The sequence below is a fragment of the Salmo trutta genome, chromosome 14 (genome assembly GCF_901001165.1).
Source record: "Salmo trutta chromosome 14, fSalTru1.1, whole genome shotgun sequence".
NCBI lineage: Eukaryota > Metazoa > Chordata > Actinopteri > Salmoniformes > Salmonidae > Salmo > Salmo trutta.
The window spans coordinates 12,411,629-12,429,945 of NC_042970.1; the positions used below are offsets into that span (position 1 = coordinate 12,411,629).

General features: G+C 45.0%; 1 protein-coding gene across 1 annotated transcript in view; it reads right to left on the reverse strand.

Annotated features, from left to right (window-relative positions):
• Positions 1-18,317, reverse strand: part of LOC115207406 (neuron navigator 1) — a 122,679-nt gene that overhangs the window by 68,492 nt on the left and 35,870 nt on the right. Inside the window, exon 6 of the mRNA XM_029774470.1 lies at positions 9,913-10,275. Coding sequence (XP_029630330.1) covers positions 9,913-10,275 — 363 coding nt within the window. The remainder of the gene's footprint in view (positions 1-9,912; positions 10,276-18,317) is intronic.

The following is an 18,317-nucleotide window of genomic DNA, read 5'->3' on the forward strand; positions in this document are numbered from 1 at the left end:
TACAGTCATATCATTAGTTACTGGTCTGTTTCACAGACATGCCCCCAGCGCTACAATCATATCATTGGTTACTGGTCTGTTTCACAGACATGCCCCCAGGGCTACAGTCATATCATTAGTTACTGGTCTGTTTATCAGACATGCCCTCAGGGCTACATTCATATCATTAGTTACTGGTCTGTTTATCAGACATGCCCCCAGGGCTACAGTCATATCATTAGTTACTGGTCTGTTTATCAGACATGCCCTCAGGGCTACAGTCATATCATTAGTTACTGGTCAGTTTATCAGACATGCCCCCAGGGCTACAGTCATATCATTAGTTACTGGTCAGTTTATCAGTCATGCCCCCAGGGCTACAGTCATATCATTAGTTACTGGTCTGTTTATCAGACATGCCCCCAGGGCTACAGTCATATCATTGGTTACTGGTCTGTTTCACAGACATGCCCCCAGGGCTACAGTCATATCATTAGTTACTGGTCTGTTTCACAGACATGCCCCCAGGGCTACAGTCATATCATTAGTTACTGGTCTGTTTCACAGACATGCCCCCAGCGCTACAATCATATCATTAGTTACTGGTCTGTTTATCAGACATGCCCTCAGGGCTACAGTCATATCATTAGTTACTGGTCTGTTTTTCAGACATGCCCCCAGGGCTACAGTCATATCATTAGTTACTGGTCTGTTTATCAGACATGCCCTCAGGGCTACAGTCATATCATTAGTTACTGGTCAGTTTATCAGACATGCCCCCAGGGCTACAGTCATATCATTAGTTACTGGTCAGTTTATCAGTCATGCCCCCAGGGCTACAGTCATATCATTAGTTACTGGTCAGTTTATCAGTCATGCCCCCAGGGCTACAGTCATATCATTAGTTACTGGTCTGTTTATCAGTCATGCATGTGGAGGTGATACTGTAGGGGTTGTCTTCTTGATCCTGTCAATGTACCTTTACTAGTGACCCCTCCAGTGATGGAGGCCTCCCGTATTGTCCACAGCTTGCATAAATGATCTATTTTCAAGAAATGGTGTGTGTGTGTGTGTGTGTGTGTGTGTGTGTGTGTGTGTGTGTGTGTGTGTGTGTGTGTGTGTGTGTGTGTGTGTGTGTGTGTGTGAGGGGAGGGCCTCCTCTGTTCACATGTGGCCCCAGACTCGTCCTGGCCTTGGTGAGGATATATAGAGTAGAGTGACTCCTCCCTCTTCACTGAGCCGTGGCCCATAAAGTCTTGACCCCGAGCAGTGGTCCTACTAAACTATAATCCCTGCAGGGCTTTTGGAAGGCCCGGCCAACCAGGCCCAGACCCAATCACTCTGCACATGCTTTATGTGGGTCAGGAAGGCATTGCACTAGGCTGGCCAGGAAAGTAGGGACTGACTGTGGAGAAGTGTCCAATGTATGAAGGAAAGATAAATTGAAGGCAGACTGTTCCCTTCTAAGAGGGCCAGTATTAGATGACTAAAGGCAAATACACCTACTGTACTATATGCGTTCCCTTACGGGTGTGTACATGCTTAAGGGGGGGTCTATTTCCTAGCATGTACAAATATTTTTCACCGTTGCCATGGAAATGACATTGCCAGAAGAGCAAACTGAAACAATGGATTAGCTAACATGTAGGAACCCATTCTTTGCCTTAACTGGTTAGCACATACTTTAAATGAATCTCTCTGGGCAGTTTCTGAATAGTACTGCATTTTAAACAGCATTATATATGCATTCTGTGTGGTAATCTAACTGAGCAGTGTGTTTGTTGTTCATCAGAAACAAACACCATTAACTTTGAAATGACTGATTGCATTCTAATGACCTCAATCAATTTAAATTGTAATGACCTCCTGCAAGTCTTTGTGGCGCGATTATTGATAGCAGCTCAGAAACCATCAAACATGTCTGCCATAGAGGGATTCAGAGAGAATTTCTATCAATAGGTACGAGCAGGAGACATCCAGCTCCCAGTTGCCCACTACACCGTTTCATGTTTGCATGCAGAACAATCTACTTAATAGGTCAATATGAAGCCACTTCATCCTCCACAAACACAGCCACATACAGCTACACACACACACACACACACACACAGAGCTACACACACACACAGCTACACACACGTATACAAACACGCACACTACCGCACACTGATACACAATGCACAGCCGAACAGTGGGTCAGAGGAGGAGGGTTACCATGGCAGCACATCCTGATCCATGTGCCGCATGATGAGAGGCGTGTTGCTGCACCAGCCTTCCTTTCCCCTTATCTTTCCTGAACTGCTTTCTCTCACACACACACACCTAGCTGGCTACAGTCCACCAGCCCTGCACCACCACGTTCCCCCACACATTCCCACACACACACACACACACACACACACACATTCCCCCACACACACACACACACACACACACACACACACACACACACACACACACACACACACACACACACACACACACACACACACACACCTATCTGGCTACAGTCCACCAGTCCTGCACCACCACATTCCCACACACATTACATCACCTAACATTACCGCACAATGGAAAGAGTGTGTGTGTGGGGGCATAGATAGCCTTATATTTAGACTAACACAGTACTCCCATTCCACACAATAATCTAGGCTACTCATTGATGCCGGTAGGCCCTGCCATAATCGATACCTTGCCGTGCAGTCAAGCGCTTTACAGCTGGTTCTGTAAACAGGGCAGAATCTGAATCCAAATAAAATGCTGACAGTCATTAGTTTTCTGTCTGAAAGTCTAAATAAGCTTTCAGTAATGTTTTGAGTTATTCAACGTCTGCCAGGAAAAGAGAGTAAATCCCTTGGTCGTGATAAACAGAGAGCATTCTGGGTGGGCCTCCTTTAGAAAATCTCCATGTTTGCATGTCCTGTTTAAAGCATTAAACCATTCGATCCATCAATCAAAGAACAAATGACCAAACAGATTATTCTCCTTTGAAACGAAGCGATTGGACATGAGAAAGTATCCATCAGGTTGCAACAGAACGCTGATGGCGCTACTTGGCGGGTCCAAGTGTGTAACCATAATTGACAGAGGAGTGCACCGCGTAACTCTGTTTGTAAAGATGGCATTGAATAGTGGGACATTGATCACTTCTCTATCGGCTTTGGAAAATAAAAACAAACACATATTCAGTAATAATGTCATTATTTATGTGTAACCCAATAAGTGGAATATGATTCACGGAGACCAAAACATGTAGAAAGTGTTTCAAATGGCTGCTAATACTATAATACGATACTGGTAACGGTTAAACCGTCATAAGTCTCCATTATTATGTGGTGTGAAGAGGATAACTATTCTGTCATTATAAAGACATTATGATTGTACTATACAGATTCCTACAGACTTAGTAAAGAGATGGCATCACATTGGAGTCTAGTTCAGATGGAAATGTATTTTATAGAACATAGAGTACCTTCCCTGTCATGGTGAATAATAGAGCCTGTCAGCTCTATGCATCATATTTCTACCTGAATGTTTCACCTGTTCTGAACACACCCCTGTGTGTTACACCCTTCCCTTCCATCTCTCTCTGTCCTCGTCACTCAGAGAAACATCAGTCAGTAAAGTGTAGACCAGCTGTAGATATCACACAGCCATCAGTCAGTAAAGTGTAGACCAGCTGTAGATATCACACAGCCATCAGTCAGTAAAGTGTAGACCAGCTGTAGATATCACACAGCCATCAGTTAGTAAAGTGTAGACCAGCTGTAGATATCACACAGCCATCAGTCAGTAAAGTGTAGACCAGCTGTAGATATCACACAGCCATCAGTCAGTAAAGTGTAGACCAGCTGTAGATATCACACAGACATCAGTCAGTACATTAAGGGTACAGTACTTAGTGAAGGAGTAATCAATAGACATTAGGCCACCAGCAATGTGCTGTAGGTCCAGTGCGCTCCCTAGAACCCAAACCCCAGAGATACCATCCACAGCCACTTGCTCTGAATGTATGATTAGACCATCTGGATTGATAGCATGTAAACTGTAGATACAAAAGTTTATACGCACCATCAAATTAGTGGATTCGGCTATTTCAGCCACACCCGTTGCTGACATTAAAAAAAATCGAGCACACAGCCATGTAATTTCTATAGACAAACATTGGCAGTAGAATGGCCTTACTGAAGAGCTCAGTGACTTTCAACGTGGCACCGTCATGGGATGTCACCTTTCCAACAAGTCAGTTTGTGAAATTTCAGCCCTGCTAGAGCTGCCACGGTCAATTGTAAGTGCTGTTATTGTGAAGTGGAAATGTCTAGGAGCAAAAACGACTCAGCCAAGAAGTGGTAGGCCACACAAGCTCACAGAACCGGACCACAGAGTGCTGAAGTTCATAGCACCAAAAATTGTCTGTCCTTGGTTGCAACACTCACTACCAAGTTCCAAACTGCCTCTGGAAGCAACTTCAGCACAAAAACTGTTCGTCAGGAGCTTCATGAAATGGGATTCCATGGCCGAGCAGCCGCACACAAGCCTAAGATCCAGCGTCGACTGGAGAGGTGTGAAGCTCACCACCATTGGACTCTGGAGCAGTTGAAACGCATTCTCTGGAGTGATGAATCACGCTTCACCATCTGGCTGTCTGACAGACGAATCTGGGTTTGGGGGATGCCAGGACAAAGCTACATGCCTCAATGCATAGTGCCAACTGTAAAGTTTGATGGAGGAGTAATGGTCTGGGGCTGTTTTCATGGTTTGGGCTAGGCCCGAAATTACAGCAGACAATGACATTCTAGATGATTTTGTGCTTCCAACTTTGTGACAACAGTTTGGAGAAGGCCCTTTCCTGTTTCAGCATGACAATGCCCCCGTGCAAAAAGCAATGTCCATAAAAAAATGGTTTGTCGAGATAGGTGAAGAAGAACTCGATTGGCCTGACCTCAACCCCATCAAACACCTTTGGGATGTGTGGAACGCCAACTGCAAGCCAGGCCTTTTCACCCAACATCAGTGCCCGACCTCACTAATGCTTTTGTGGCTGAATGGAAGCAAATCCCTGCAGCAATGTTCCAACATCTAGTGGAAAGCCTTCACAGAAGAGTGGAGGCTGTTATAGCAGCAAATGAGGGACCAACTCCACATTAATGCCCATGATTTTGGAATGAGATGTTCGACGAGCTGGTGTCCATATACTTTTTGTTCATGTAGTGTATGACAAAGTGCCTCAATTAAGTCAACAATGAAGCCCTTTCCTGCAGTCAATGACCAAAAGCTCCCTCTTTGGCCTCAAGGGAGGAAAGTTATATATATTTTTCATAATTTCATTATTATTATTATTTTTTACAATGGAAATCCGGTGTTTCTATGTCAAGCAGTTTTGTTATTTTTCAGTCTTCTGTGATGTATATAAAGTGTAATATTGGGATGCAAACTCAAAATGTAATACATTCCAACTCTATATCTGACATGGTACAGGTGGCTTCTTTTTTTAAGCCCATAACCATGTGTGTGAGGTGTATATTTTTCTTTCAGAGTAGATTGTTTAAGACTACCAAGAAACACTGTGTGATCCTGATTTAGCCCATTGCAGTAAAAGGTTAACATCCTTACAGCCAACCAGGAATCAGAAAACAGAACCACCAGAATAATAGATGTGAAAATTATATTTAATTACAGGAACCATTTTAGCTCAACATTCCCATGTTACCCATGAAAGTCAGACTTCCCTTTGGATATGATTGACATTATAACTATAGCTTCCATTCAGATAAAGAAGACTGTACTAGGGATGATGGTGGAAGAGCTGGAGAAATGTTCCCTCTCCCCACCATCACATTGGAGCTGGTTGCTATGGCGACGCAAGAGAGGCTTGCAGAAATGATCTATTTTCAAGAGATGGGTAGAGGCTAATGGTTTCCAATGAGCTCAAATGTGTGTGTGTGTTTAGAGTTGTGTGTGTGTTTAGAGTGCTGTCAGCATTGTGGATTATTTTTGCATTTGAGTGTACAGTACCACTCAGATTAAATGAATTAATGGTTGCTAACAAGGACAGTAGTGTTACCAAAAATGCTAATGTGTTCAGAAGTATGCTGAGCTATGTATTATAGAGGGAAACTAAAGCATGAGTTATCTCTTCTATTTTTCAGACCTGGATTAGCTTCTCTCCTGGTAGATTAGCCTCTCCCCTCATTTTATTCTGGCAGATAAAGTGTGTGTGTGTGTGTGTGTGTGTGTGTGTGTGTGTGTGTGTGTGTGTGTGTGTGTGTGTGTGTGTGTGTGTGTGTGTGTGTGTGTGTGTGTGTGTGTGTGTGTGTGTGTGTGTGTGTGTGTGTGTGTGTGTGTGTGTGTGTGTGTGTGTGTGTGTGTCAGTTGGTAGAGTATGGAGCTTGCAACGCCAGGGTTGTGGGTTTGGTTCCCATGGAGGACCAGTATGAAAAAACTTTGGAAATGTATACAGTCAGTATACACCCAGTTGCATACACCCAGTAGCACTGGATAGACTGTCTGTTAAATAACTAAAATGCCCATAGTCCTGGGTATGGACTGACCTTGGAATAGGTGGCACAACACAGGAGCTATAGGGTTTCTCATCATGGTCACCTTGAAATACTCACCTAGTGATTATTATTTAACTTTTGTTTAACCTTTATTTAGTGATTGAATACATGGGTGGCCCAATGCTGAGCACTCACTATCAAGTATTTCTAAAATCATCAGACATAGTATCTCACTCTCACGCTCTATTTTACTTCAATCTGCCCAAGAAGCTGCAGATTAAATCCCAGTGCATGTGGAGCAGAGATAAAGCTGCTCACATCACACCAGAGAACTGGCCTGGATTCCCTCAGCCTCTCTCAGCCTTTCCTTTCCCTGCCTACTGACTGTCAACTAGGGAGAGGATGTGACACAAAGGAAATGGGTTGAGAGAGAGATGGATGGGGGAGAGAGAGAGAGAGAAAGAGAGAGAGAAAGAGAGAGAGAAAGAGATGGATGGGGGAGAGAGAGAGAGAGAAAGAGAGAGAGAAAGAGAGAGAGAAAGAGAGAGAGAAAGAGAGAGAGAAAGAGAGAGAGAGAGAAAGAGAGAGAGAATGAGAGAGAGAAAGAGAGAGAGAAAGAGAGAGAGAGAGAAAGAGAGAGAGAATGAGAGAGAGAAAGAGAGAGAGAAAGAGAGAGAGAGAGAAAGAGAGAGAGAATGAGGGTGAGAATGAGAGGGAGAGAGAGAGATGAATGAGGGTGAGAATGAGAGGGAGAGAGAGAGATGAATGGGGGAGAATGAAAGCGAGCGAGAGAGATGGATGGGGTAAGAGGGGGAATTCTAAGAGGGAGAGAGAGAAAGAGAGAGAGAAAGAGAGAGAGAAAGAGAGAGAGAAAGAGAGAGAGAAAGAGAGAGAGAAAGAGAGAGAGAAAGAGAGAGAGAGAGAAAGAAAAAGAGAAAGAGAGAGAGAGAAAGAGAGAGAGAAAGAGAGAGAGAGAGAAAGAGAGAGAGAATGAGAGAGTTTTGAGTTTGAAAGAGAGTGAGAATTAAAGGAGAGAATGCTGAAGCTGGCAGACAGAACAGTTGACAGACAGAACACCTGACAGCCTGGCACACCTTGACGACACATCTTCACACACCTTGACATCGTGACACAGCCGGACCTAGGATCTGACTGATGCCGTACCATGGCATTGATCGTTAGGCTACTGTTACTAATGGGCAGTTAGTGTTAGTAAGTTAGTGGGTTATGACTCTGTTAAAAATGTAGCGGAGTACTTTAAACCAATGTCATACTTTATGTCAGTACTTTTTGCTTATGTTTTTTTGGTAGCACCAAGGGACTTGCTAAAACACATTTAGTGGAGGGGCAGGCAATGATTGGCTCTGTGTGTGTGTTTGTGTAAGTCACACCGTCCTCGGTTTCTGCAGTGAGATGTGGGTGTGAATGAATGAATGCCCACAGCTGTCTGTGACATGGCCAGCTCTGCAGGAGGCATGTAATGAATGTCATTACTGCACAACTCAGACGTGATCTGCACTCATTTAGACCCATTTAAAGATCCAGCTATGGTTTCCTGCCAATCGGCCATCTTGGTTTACTATCGCTACAAAATGGAAGATTCCGTTCAAAAACAGGTCAGGCAAAATGTCTGTTTTCAGCACATAATTTCCCTAGTTCTTGGAATGGCTAAGAACAGGGACAAAATAGTGAAGCTGAAACTTTGGAATTACTCTGGATTCTAGACAATTTTTTAAGCCTTGTGTTTGCACATGTGTTTATTCACTAGTTGCCATATCCACCCAAAAACAAACACAACCACAACATATTTCATAGAACAATGACTTTCAGCCAGAGGGGGATCCACATTAGTCATACCAGATAACTCATCTGAGAATAATAGCTGATGATTCACATGCAAGTCGATACTCATCACAGCTATCCTAAAGGAATACTGCAGGACTTTATAATCAGGGTACTCTCTACTCAGCAGAAAGGTTTTAACAAAATCCAGATACGTCTCAGCAGAATCAGCCTGAGATGGTTGCTGCATGAAGCATGGAGCCTTGACAGACCCATGAAGCTCTGACAGACCCATGACCCATGAAGCTCTGACAGACCCATGAAGCTCTGACAGACCCATGAAGCTCTGACAGACCCACGAAGCCCTGACAGACCCATGAAGCCCTGACAGACCCATGAAGCCCTGACAGACCCATGAAGCCCTGACAGACCCATGAAGCTCTAACAGAACCATGAAGCTCTAACAGACCCATCCAGGAACAAAAGTTACACTAGACAGACTGCTGAGGACAGCACTATGAGAGGGCTACTCCACACACAAGTGCCAACTCAAAGCCATTTTTTACCCACAAAAAAGTGTCTCATCCAAATGTATGCTTGATTGATGATTGCTTTATGACATACTGTATGTTGTAGGATCGATTTGGTCCAAAGAACAAATGACCACAACTATCCATAGTATTCACAAGGACTACATTAAAGATCATTTAACAGTAGGATGCAAAGTGAGTGTTACTGCAGAACTGGATCCAAGGCCTTCACAACGACCAGAGTAAGAGAACCACCTTCACACCCACGACCAGAGTAGGAGAACCACCTTCACACCCACGACCAGAGTAGGAGAACCACCCTCACACCCACGACCAGAGTAGGAGAACCACCCTCACACCCACGACCATAGTAGGAGATGCCCCACCATGACCAGAGTAGGAGAACCACCCTCACACCCACGACCAGAGTAGGAGAACCACCCTCACACCCACGACCAGAGTAGGAGATGCCCCACCATGACCAGAGTAGGAGAACCACACCAACACTAGAGTAGTAGAACCCCCACCATGACTAGAGTAGGAGAACCCCCCTCACACCCACGACCAGAGTAGGAGATGCCCCACCATGACCAGAGTAGGAGAACCACACCAACACTAGAGTAGTAGAACCCCCACCATGACCAGAGTAGGAGAACCCCCCTCACACCCATGACCAGAGTACGAGATGCCCCACCATGACTAGAGTAGGAGAACCACACCAACACTAGAGTAGAAGAACCCCCCCACAACCAGAGTAGGAGAACCACCCCAACACTAGAGTAGAATAACCCCCACCATGACTAGAGTAGGAGAACCCCCCCACAACCAGAGTAGGAGAACCACCCCAACACTAGAGTAGAAGAACCCCCACCATGACCAAAGTAGGAGAACCCCCCCAACGACCAGAGAAGGATAACCCCCCACAACCAGAATAGGAGAACCCTGAGTTAGACAACAGAATAGACCACAGGTATCGAACTCATTCCATGGAGGTCCACGTATTTAATTGATCAATAAGGTCACTGATTGGTTAGGAACTCCCCTCACCTGGTTTTTCTAGGTCTTAATTGGACACTCGGCCATCTATGGAATGAGTTGACACCCCTGGTATAGACCCTTACCCATTGGCCAGGTTGTCGTCGTCATCCTCTGGCATGCTCTTGCCCAGCAGGTCGGTATCGCTCAGGTAACCAGACTTGAGGTCCGCATCATCCACATCCAGCCCTTCGATAAGCTCCATTCGGGAGGAGTGGCTGAAACGGTTGGAGACTCGGGCGGGCATGGTGTGGGCCGTGTACTGTGACCCGGCCTTGCCCCCCTGGTACCCACCGCTGCCCGTGGAAGAAGGAGCGTCTCCAGCCTGCATCCGGGGGCTGGATTGGCCGTGGCGCCAGGAGAGAGGAGAGGAGCGGTTGGACTGACTGGACATGCTGCGGCCGTTCGTCTCGTCACTATCGTAGCAAACAGTACTGCTGTCAGGACAGCTGGGGAGAGAAGGCGAGGGAGAGGTTATAGTATTGTAGAAATGGAATGGATGAGAAGACAGAAAGGGAAGGAAAATGTAGATTTTGAGGGACCATGATATTATTATTATATTGTTATAGAGAGAAAGAATTCTAGAGAGAGAAAAGCTACTTTTTCTATCTTTTTCCCTCTCTGTCAGTCAGCATTTAAAGGAATCCATCCAGCCATATAGTCTCTGCTGACCTAGATACGACTGTAACATTCACTCTCAGCCTTCAGCCACTACAGCAAAGATGTGTGACATCTCAGAACTCAGGGGCAAGTCACTAGCTACAATGTAAGGATATATTATCATTGCGTGAAAAGAGAAGAGTCTAGTTTCTACCCTCTCTCCCTTTGACAGGATCATTCATAACCCTCAGCATATGTTCACAACATCATTACCAGCTGGGATTTACAGACCGAAGGCAATCAGTGCATAATCACACACCCCAACTGAAAAAATGTAAGATTGCTCAAGCGGGCCAGGACTTTTTCATGACTACTTTGGACCAGTGTCAGCTAGTGAAAGTTGAGCCAATGTGTACATGTAGAGAGAGAACTCAGACTAGATAGTAGTTCTAGATTAGAGACTAGTTCTAGTTTAGATTAGAGAGTAGATCCATCTTAGATTAGAGAGCAGCTCTAGTTTAGATTAGAGACTAGTTCTAGTTTAGATTAGAGAGTAGATCCATCTTAGATTAGAGAGCAGCTCTAGTTTAGATTAGAGACTAGTTCTAGTTTAGATTAGAGAGTAGATCCATCTTAGATTAGAGAGCAGTTCTAGTCTAGATTAGAGACTAGTTCTAGTTTAGATTAGAGAGTAGATCCATCTTAGATTAGAGAGCAGCTCTAGTTTAGATTAGAGACTAGTTCTAGTTTAGATTAGAGATGAGTTCTAGTTTAGATTAGAGACTAGTTCTAGTTTAGATTAGAGACTAGTTCTAGTTTAGATTAGAGACGAGTTCTGGTTTAGATTAGAGACAAGTTCTAGTTTAGATTAGAGAATAGTTCTAGTTTAGAGACTAGTTCTAGTTTAGATTAAAAAGTACTTATAGTCTAGACTAGAGAGTAGTTTCTGTTTATGCACCAACCAGCCCAGATGAATAATGCAATGCCTGCCTGAGACCATGTGGGTGTTTTTTCCTCCTGCTATTGCTGTACTTCTGTAGATGGATAATTAATCAATAGACACTGTTAATTCTTTAGAGTCTAAGGGGGGTTCTAAACTGACATAGAGTTTACTTTTTACACATTTTGTTACGTTACGTTACAGCCTTATTCTAAAATTGATTCAATTAAATGTTTTCCGCCATCAATTGCCATCAAGGTTTAAAGAAATGTTTGCAAATTTATAAACGATACATGAACAGAAATACCTTATTTACATAAATATTCAGACACTTTGCTATAAGACTCGAAATTGAGCTCATGTGCATCCTGTTTCCATTGTTCATCCTTGAGATGTTTCTACAATTTTATTGGAGTCCACGTGTGTTAAAATCAATTGACTGGACATGATTTGGAAAGGCACACACCTGTCTATATAAAGGTCCCACAGTTGACAGTGCATGTCAGAGCAAAAACCAAGACATGAGGTCGAAGGAATTGTCCGTAGTGATCCAAGACGGGATTGTGGCGAGGCACAGATCTGGGAAGGGTACCAAAACATTTCTGCAGCTTTGAAGCTAAATTATATTGATTGGATCTGGGGAAGGGGCCCCAGGGTACCAAAAAATGTCTGCAGCATTGAAGGTCCCCAAGAACACATTGGCCTCCATCATTCTAAAATGGAAGAAGTTTAGAACCACCAAGACTCTTCCTAGAGCTGGCCGCCTGGCCAAACTGAGCAATCAGGGGACAAGGGCCTTGGTCAGGGAGGTGACCAAGAGCCAGATGGTCACTCTGACAGACCTCCAGAGTCCCTCTGTGGAGATGGGAGAACTTTCCAGAAGGACAACCAGCTCTGCAGCACTCCACCAATCAGGCCTGAATGGTAGTGGCCAGACAAAAGCCACTCCTCAGTAAAAGGCACATGGCAGCCCACTTGTAGTTTGCCAAAAGGAACCTAAAGGACTCTCAGACCATGAGAAACAAGATTCTCTTGCCTGAATGCCAAGCGTCAAGTCTGGAGGAAACCTGGCACCATCCCTACTGTGAAGCACAGTGGTGGAAGCTGGGAGACTAGTCAGGATCAAGGGAAGGATGAGCAGTAATGTACAGAAAGATCGTTGATGGAAACCTGCTCCAGAGTGCTCAGGAGCTCAGACAGGCCGAAGGTTCACCTTCCAACAGGACAACGACCCAAAGCACACAAGCAAGTCAACGCAGGAGTGGCTTCGGGACAAGTCTCTGAATGTCATTGAGTGGTCCAGCTAGAGCCCGGACTTGAACCCAATCGAACATCTCTGGAGAGACCTGAAAATACCTGTGCAGTGATGCTCCCCATCCTACCTGACAGATCTTGAGAGGATCTGCAGAGAAGAATGGGTGAAACTCCCCAAATACAGGTGTGCCAAGTATGTAGCGTCATACCCAAGAAGACTTGAGGCTGTAATCACTGCCAAAGGTGCTTCAACAAAGTGCTGAGTAAAGGGTCTGAATACCTATGTAAATGTAATATTTAAGTTTTTATTGTTAATACATTTGCAAAAAAATCTAAAAACCTGTGTGCAGATTGATGAGAAAAAAAAGTTTTTAATACATTTTAGAAGAAGGCTGTAACTAACAAAATGTGGAAAAAGTCAAGGATTCTGAATACTTTCCGAATGAACTGAATGTAATCGTTTTAAGATGGTCAAACTATGGATCATTTAGCTATTCGATTTTTAGGACGCCTTTAAGGTATCACCAAAATATATTACACAATTATTTGATAAATATTACATTTTGGCCTTTACTACTGAAGTATACAGTTGAAGTTGGAAGTTTACATACACCTTAACCAAATACATTTAAACAGTTTTTCACAATTCCTGATATTTAATCCTAGGAAAAATTCCCTCTCTGGTCAGTTAGGATCACCACTTTATTTTAAGAATGTGAAATGTCAGAATAATAGTAGAGAGAATGATTTATTTCAGCTTTAATTTCTTTCGTCCCATTCCCAGTGGGTCAGAAGTTTACATACACTCAATTAGTATTTGGTAGCATGGCCTTTAAATTGTTTAACTTGGGTCAAACGTTTTGGGTAGCCTTCCACAAGCTTCCCACAATAAGTTGGGTGAATGTTGGCCCATTCCTCCTGACAGAGCTGGTGTAACTGAATCAGATTTGTAACTTGCTCGCACACACTTTTTCAGTTCTTCCCACAAATTTTCTATAGGATTGAGGTCAGGGCTCGGTGATGGCCACTCCAATACCTTGACTTTGTTGTCCTTAAGCCATTTTGCCACAACTTTGGAAGTATGCTTGGGGTCATTGTTCATTTGGAAGACCCATTTGCGACCAAGCTTTAACTTCCTATCTGATGTCTTGAGATGTTGCTTCAATATATCCACATAATTTTCCTGCCTCATGATGCCATCTATTTGGTGAAGAGCACCAGTCCCTCCTGCAGCAATGCACCCCCACAACATGATGCTGCCACCCCCGTTCTTCATGGTTGGGATGGTGTTCTTCGGATTGCAAGCCTCCCCCTTTTTCCTCCAAACATAACGATGGTCATTATGGCCAAACAGTTCTATTTTTGTTTCATCAGACCAGAGGACATTTCTCCAAAAAGTATGATCTTTGTCCCCATGTGCAGTTGCAAACCGTAGTCTGGCTTTTTTATGGCGGTTTTGGAGCAGTGGCTTCTCCCTTGCTGAGCGACCTTTCAGCTTATGCCAATATAGGACTTGTTTTACTGTGGATACAGATACTTTTGCACCTGTTTCCTCCAGCATCTTTACAAGGTCCTTTGCTGTTGTTCTGGGATTGATTTGCACTTTTCGCACCAAAGTACGTTCATCTCTAGGAGACAGAATGCGTCTCCTTCCTGAGCGGTATGACGGCTGCGTGGTCCCATGGTGTTAGTACTTGCGTACTATTGTTTGTACAGATGAGCGTGGTACCTTCAGGCATTTGGAAATTGCTCCCAAGGATGAACCAGACTTGTGGAGGTCGACAATTTGTTTTCTGAGGTCTTGACTGATTTATTTTGATTTTCCCATGATGTCAAGCAATGAGGCACTTAGTTTGAAGGTAGGCCTTGAAATACATCCACAGGTACACCTCCAATTGACTCAAATTATGTCAATTGGCCTATCAGAAGCTTCTAAAGCCATGACATCATTTTCTGGATTTTTCCAAGCTGTTTAAAGGCACAGTCAACTTAGTGACCCACTGGAATTGTGATACAGTGAATTATAAGTGAAATGATCTGTCTGTAAACAATTGTTGGAAAAATTACTTGTGTCATGCACAAACTATATGTCCTAACCGACTTGCCAAAACTATAGTTTTTTACAAGAAATGTGTGGAGTGGTTGAAAAATGAGTTTTAATGACTCCAACCTAAGTGTATGTAAACTTCAAACTTCAACTTTATAGAAATGCATTGAATAACACATGGCAAAAAAACAAAAAAATTATCATAAGAAACAAAGGTATTGAAGTGTCTGTCCTAAATCTAGGAGATATAAAAAAAACGAATTATATTATTTTCATTTTTTACACATATTTAACCCCTATTTTTGGGTCGGCACAAAACTACCTTCGTACTTCCATTGGTTTTTGTAAACCGTTACCAGTTACCTTCAGACAAGTCTCCTGACACTTGTGGTCGTAAATCACAACGGAGGACACCATAGTGTTCATGACAATCTCCCCTTTCCACAGTGGGGTCCCATTAGTTTGTGATAGAGACAGTAAGCAGCAGCCAAAATGGCAGGCATTCAGGCTTTAAATGCAGAATGACTTTTTGTTAACAAATGTTTCGGTTTCTGCCAGTTTCTTCGGTTTCCAGTGGGGCTAAACTCTGGTGTTTTTTGTTATTGTTTGTGTCTCACGGTGATAGAGACAGCCTGAAACTGTCACGTTCGCTATCTTCAAACTCCCGATCATAAATAAACCAAGGCGCAGCGTGCATGGAATTACACATCTTTTAATGAAAATGAAACTCACCAAAACAACAAAACAGGACGTTCTGGGGCTGCTCACAGGCAGCTACACAAAAACAAGATCCCACAATCACAAGTGGAAAAAGGGCTGCCTAAGTATGATTCCCAATCAGAGACAACGATAGACTGCCTCTGATTAGGAACCATACTCGGCCAAAAACAAAGAAATAAACAACATAGAATGCCCACCCCACATCACACCCTGACCTCACCAAATAGAGAAATAAAACGGCTGTCTAAGGTCAGGGCGTGACCCCGTCCGCAAACCTGAACCTATAGGGGAGGGTCAGGGTGGCGGCGCCAGTTCGGGGCGTAGCCCCCGCTCCGCTCGTTGATCCCTCCGCTTTTGTTTAACCGGACCGTGGATCGTCGCCAGAGGAACTGGACAGTGGATCATAGCCGGAAGCTCCGAACTGGGAACCCCCGCTGGAGGCTCTAAACTGCCGACCGTCGCTGGAGGCTCTGGACTGCCGACCGTCGCTGGAGGCTCTGGACTGCCGACTGTCGCTGGAGGCTCTGGACTGCCGACCGTCGCTGGAGGCTCTGGACTGCCGACCGTCTCTGGATGCTCTGGACTGCGGACTGTCGCTGGAGACTCTGGACTGCGGACCGTCGCTGGAGACTCTGGACTGCGGACCGTAGCTGGAGACTCTGGAGCGTCGCTGGAGACTCCGGACTGCAGGCCGTCTCAGGAGGTTCCGGACTGCAGGCCGTCTCAGGAGGTTCCGGACTGTGAAACGTCGCCGGAAGCTCTGGACTGGGAACTGTCACCGGAAGCTCTAGACTGGGAACTGTCGCCGGAAGCTCCGCACTGGGGATCGTCGCTGCAGGCTCCGTGCCATGGATCATAACTACAGGCTCAGTGCCATGGATCATCACTGGAGGCTTCGTGCCATGGATTATCACTGGAGGCTCCGGGCCATGGATTATCACTGGAGGCTTCGTGCCATGGATCATCACTACAGGCTCCGGGCCATGGATCATCACTACAGGCTCCGGGTCATGGATCATCACTCGAGGCTTCGTGCCATGGATCATCACTGGAGGCTATACTGGGCCGTGGAGGCGCAATGGAGTTCTGGAGCGTAGGGCTGGCACAACCCGTCCTGGCTGGTTGCTCACTTTAGCCTGGCAAGTGCGGAGCGCTGGCACAGGACGAACTGGGCTGTGAAGGCGCACTGGCAACACAGTGCGTAGAGCTGGCGCAGGATATCCTGGACCGAGGAGGCGCACTGGAGACCAGGAACGCTGAGCCGGCACAACCCGTCCTGGCTGAATGCTCACTTTAGCCTGGCAAATGCAGGGCGCAGGCAACGAGCGCACCGGGCTGTGAATGCGCACCGGAGATACGGTGCGCTTCACCGCATAACATGGTGCCTGACTGGTCACACGCTCACCACGGTGAGCACGGGGAGTTGGCTCTGGTCTCAACCCTGACTCCGCCAATCTCCCCGTGTGCCCCCCCCCAAGAAAAATTTGGAGCTGCCTCTCGGGTTTCCGTCGTTGCCGTGACTCCCGATCTCGTCGCTGTTCCTCCCTCGCTACTTCCACTTGTTCCCATGGGAGGCATCCCTTCCGGCCTGGAGCTCCTCCCACGTCCAGGATCCTTTGCCGTCCAGGATGTCCTCCCATGTCCAACTCGTCTTCCCCGTAGGCGCACGCTGCTTGGTCTTTTTGTGGTGGGATCTTCTGTCACGTTTGCTATCTTCAAACTCCCGAACATAAAAAAACCAAGGCGCAGCGTGCATGGAATTCCACATCTTTTAATGAAAATGAAACTCACCAAAACAAAAAAACAGGAGAAAAACGAAACGTGACGTTCTGGGGCTGCTCACAGGCAGCTACACAAAAACAAGATCCCATAATCACAGGTGGAAAAAGGGCTGCCTAAGTATGACTCCCAATCAGAGACAACGATAGATAGCTGCCTCTGATTAGGAACCGTACTCGGCCAAAAACAAAGAAATAAACAACATAGAATGCCCACCCCACATCACACCCTGCCCTAACCAAATAGAGAAATAAAACGGCTCTCTAAGGTCAGGGCGTGACAGAAACGTGTACCGAACATGATGGTCTTGAAAAATAAAGTCTGTTTGAGAGGGATTGACAGAACATGTTAGCCCAAATGGTTCGGACGCTACCAAACAGAAGTTGGCACATCGACGGTACTGACTTCAGACGAGTCTCCTGACACTTGTGGGGGTCGTAGAGCAAAACAGAGAATGTGTTCATTGTGTTCATGAGTGTCTCCCCTTTCCATAATAAACTAACAGATTTATATGAATATTATTTTGTTACGTAACTTAGATTGACGAACCGGTGCATCAATCGACTCTAGGGGGTTAAAGACATTCTCTGGTACATTTCTATACTTTTTACCTAGTGGTTCTGAAAGTAGTGCCCACAAGCCAAAAGTGGTCCCTGAACATTGCAAACTACGTTACATACAGTATGTGCAGATAAGTGAAGCATGTCTTGGCTCTCTCTCTTTCGCTCTGCTGTTTGTGCATCTTGCTAGCTGTCACCTAAATGGGGGGGCTGAAGCTCATTGGCTAGAATTCTAATTGCTACGCGGCTGGCCCACATGGGGGAAAGAATTGGGAAAATGGCGCAGCACAGTTTCCAGAAAAACAATCCCTTTCAAACTAGGGATTTCGTGGCTAATTGAGGTAAAACAGTAATTCTGCTCATAGATTATGCATGTATGAACTACACAAAGCAAAAGGTTTAAAAAAGATTGTTACTGCCTCAGGAATACAGCCCAACTCTCACAATGCTTCAGTGGAATGATAAACTATCTCACAGTAGTACGGTACTTCCTTGAGAGTTTTGAAATGTAGCTTCAATTAAGGTAGTTTAAACGAATAGATGCACATCAAACGATTCCATACATTAGGGTATATGTTTGGGAGTTATGGC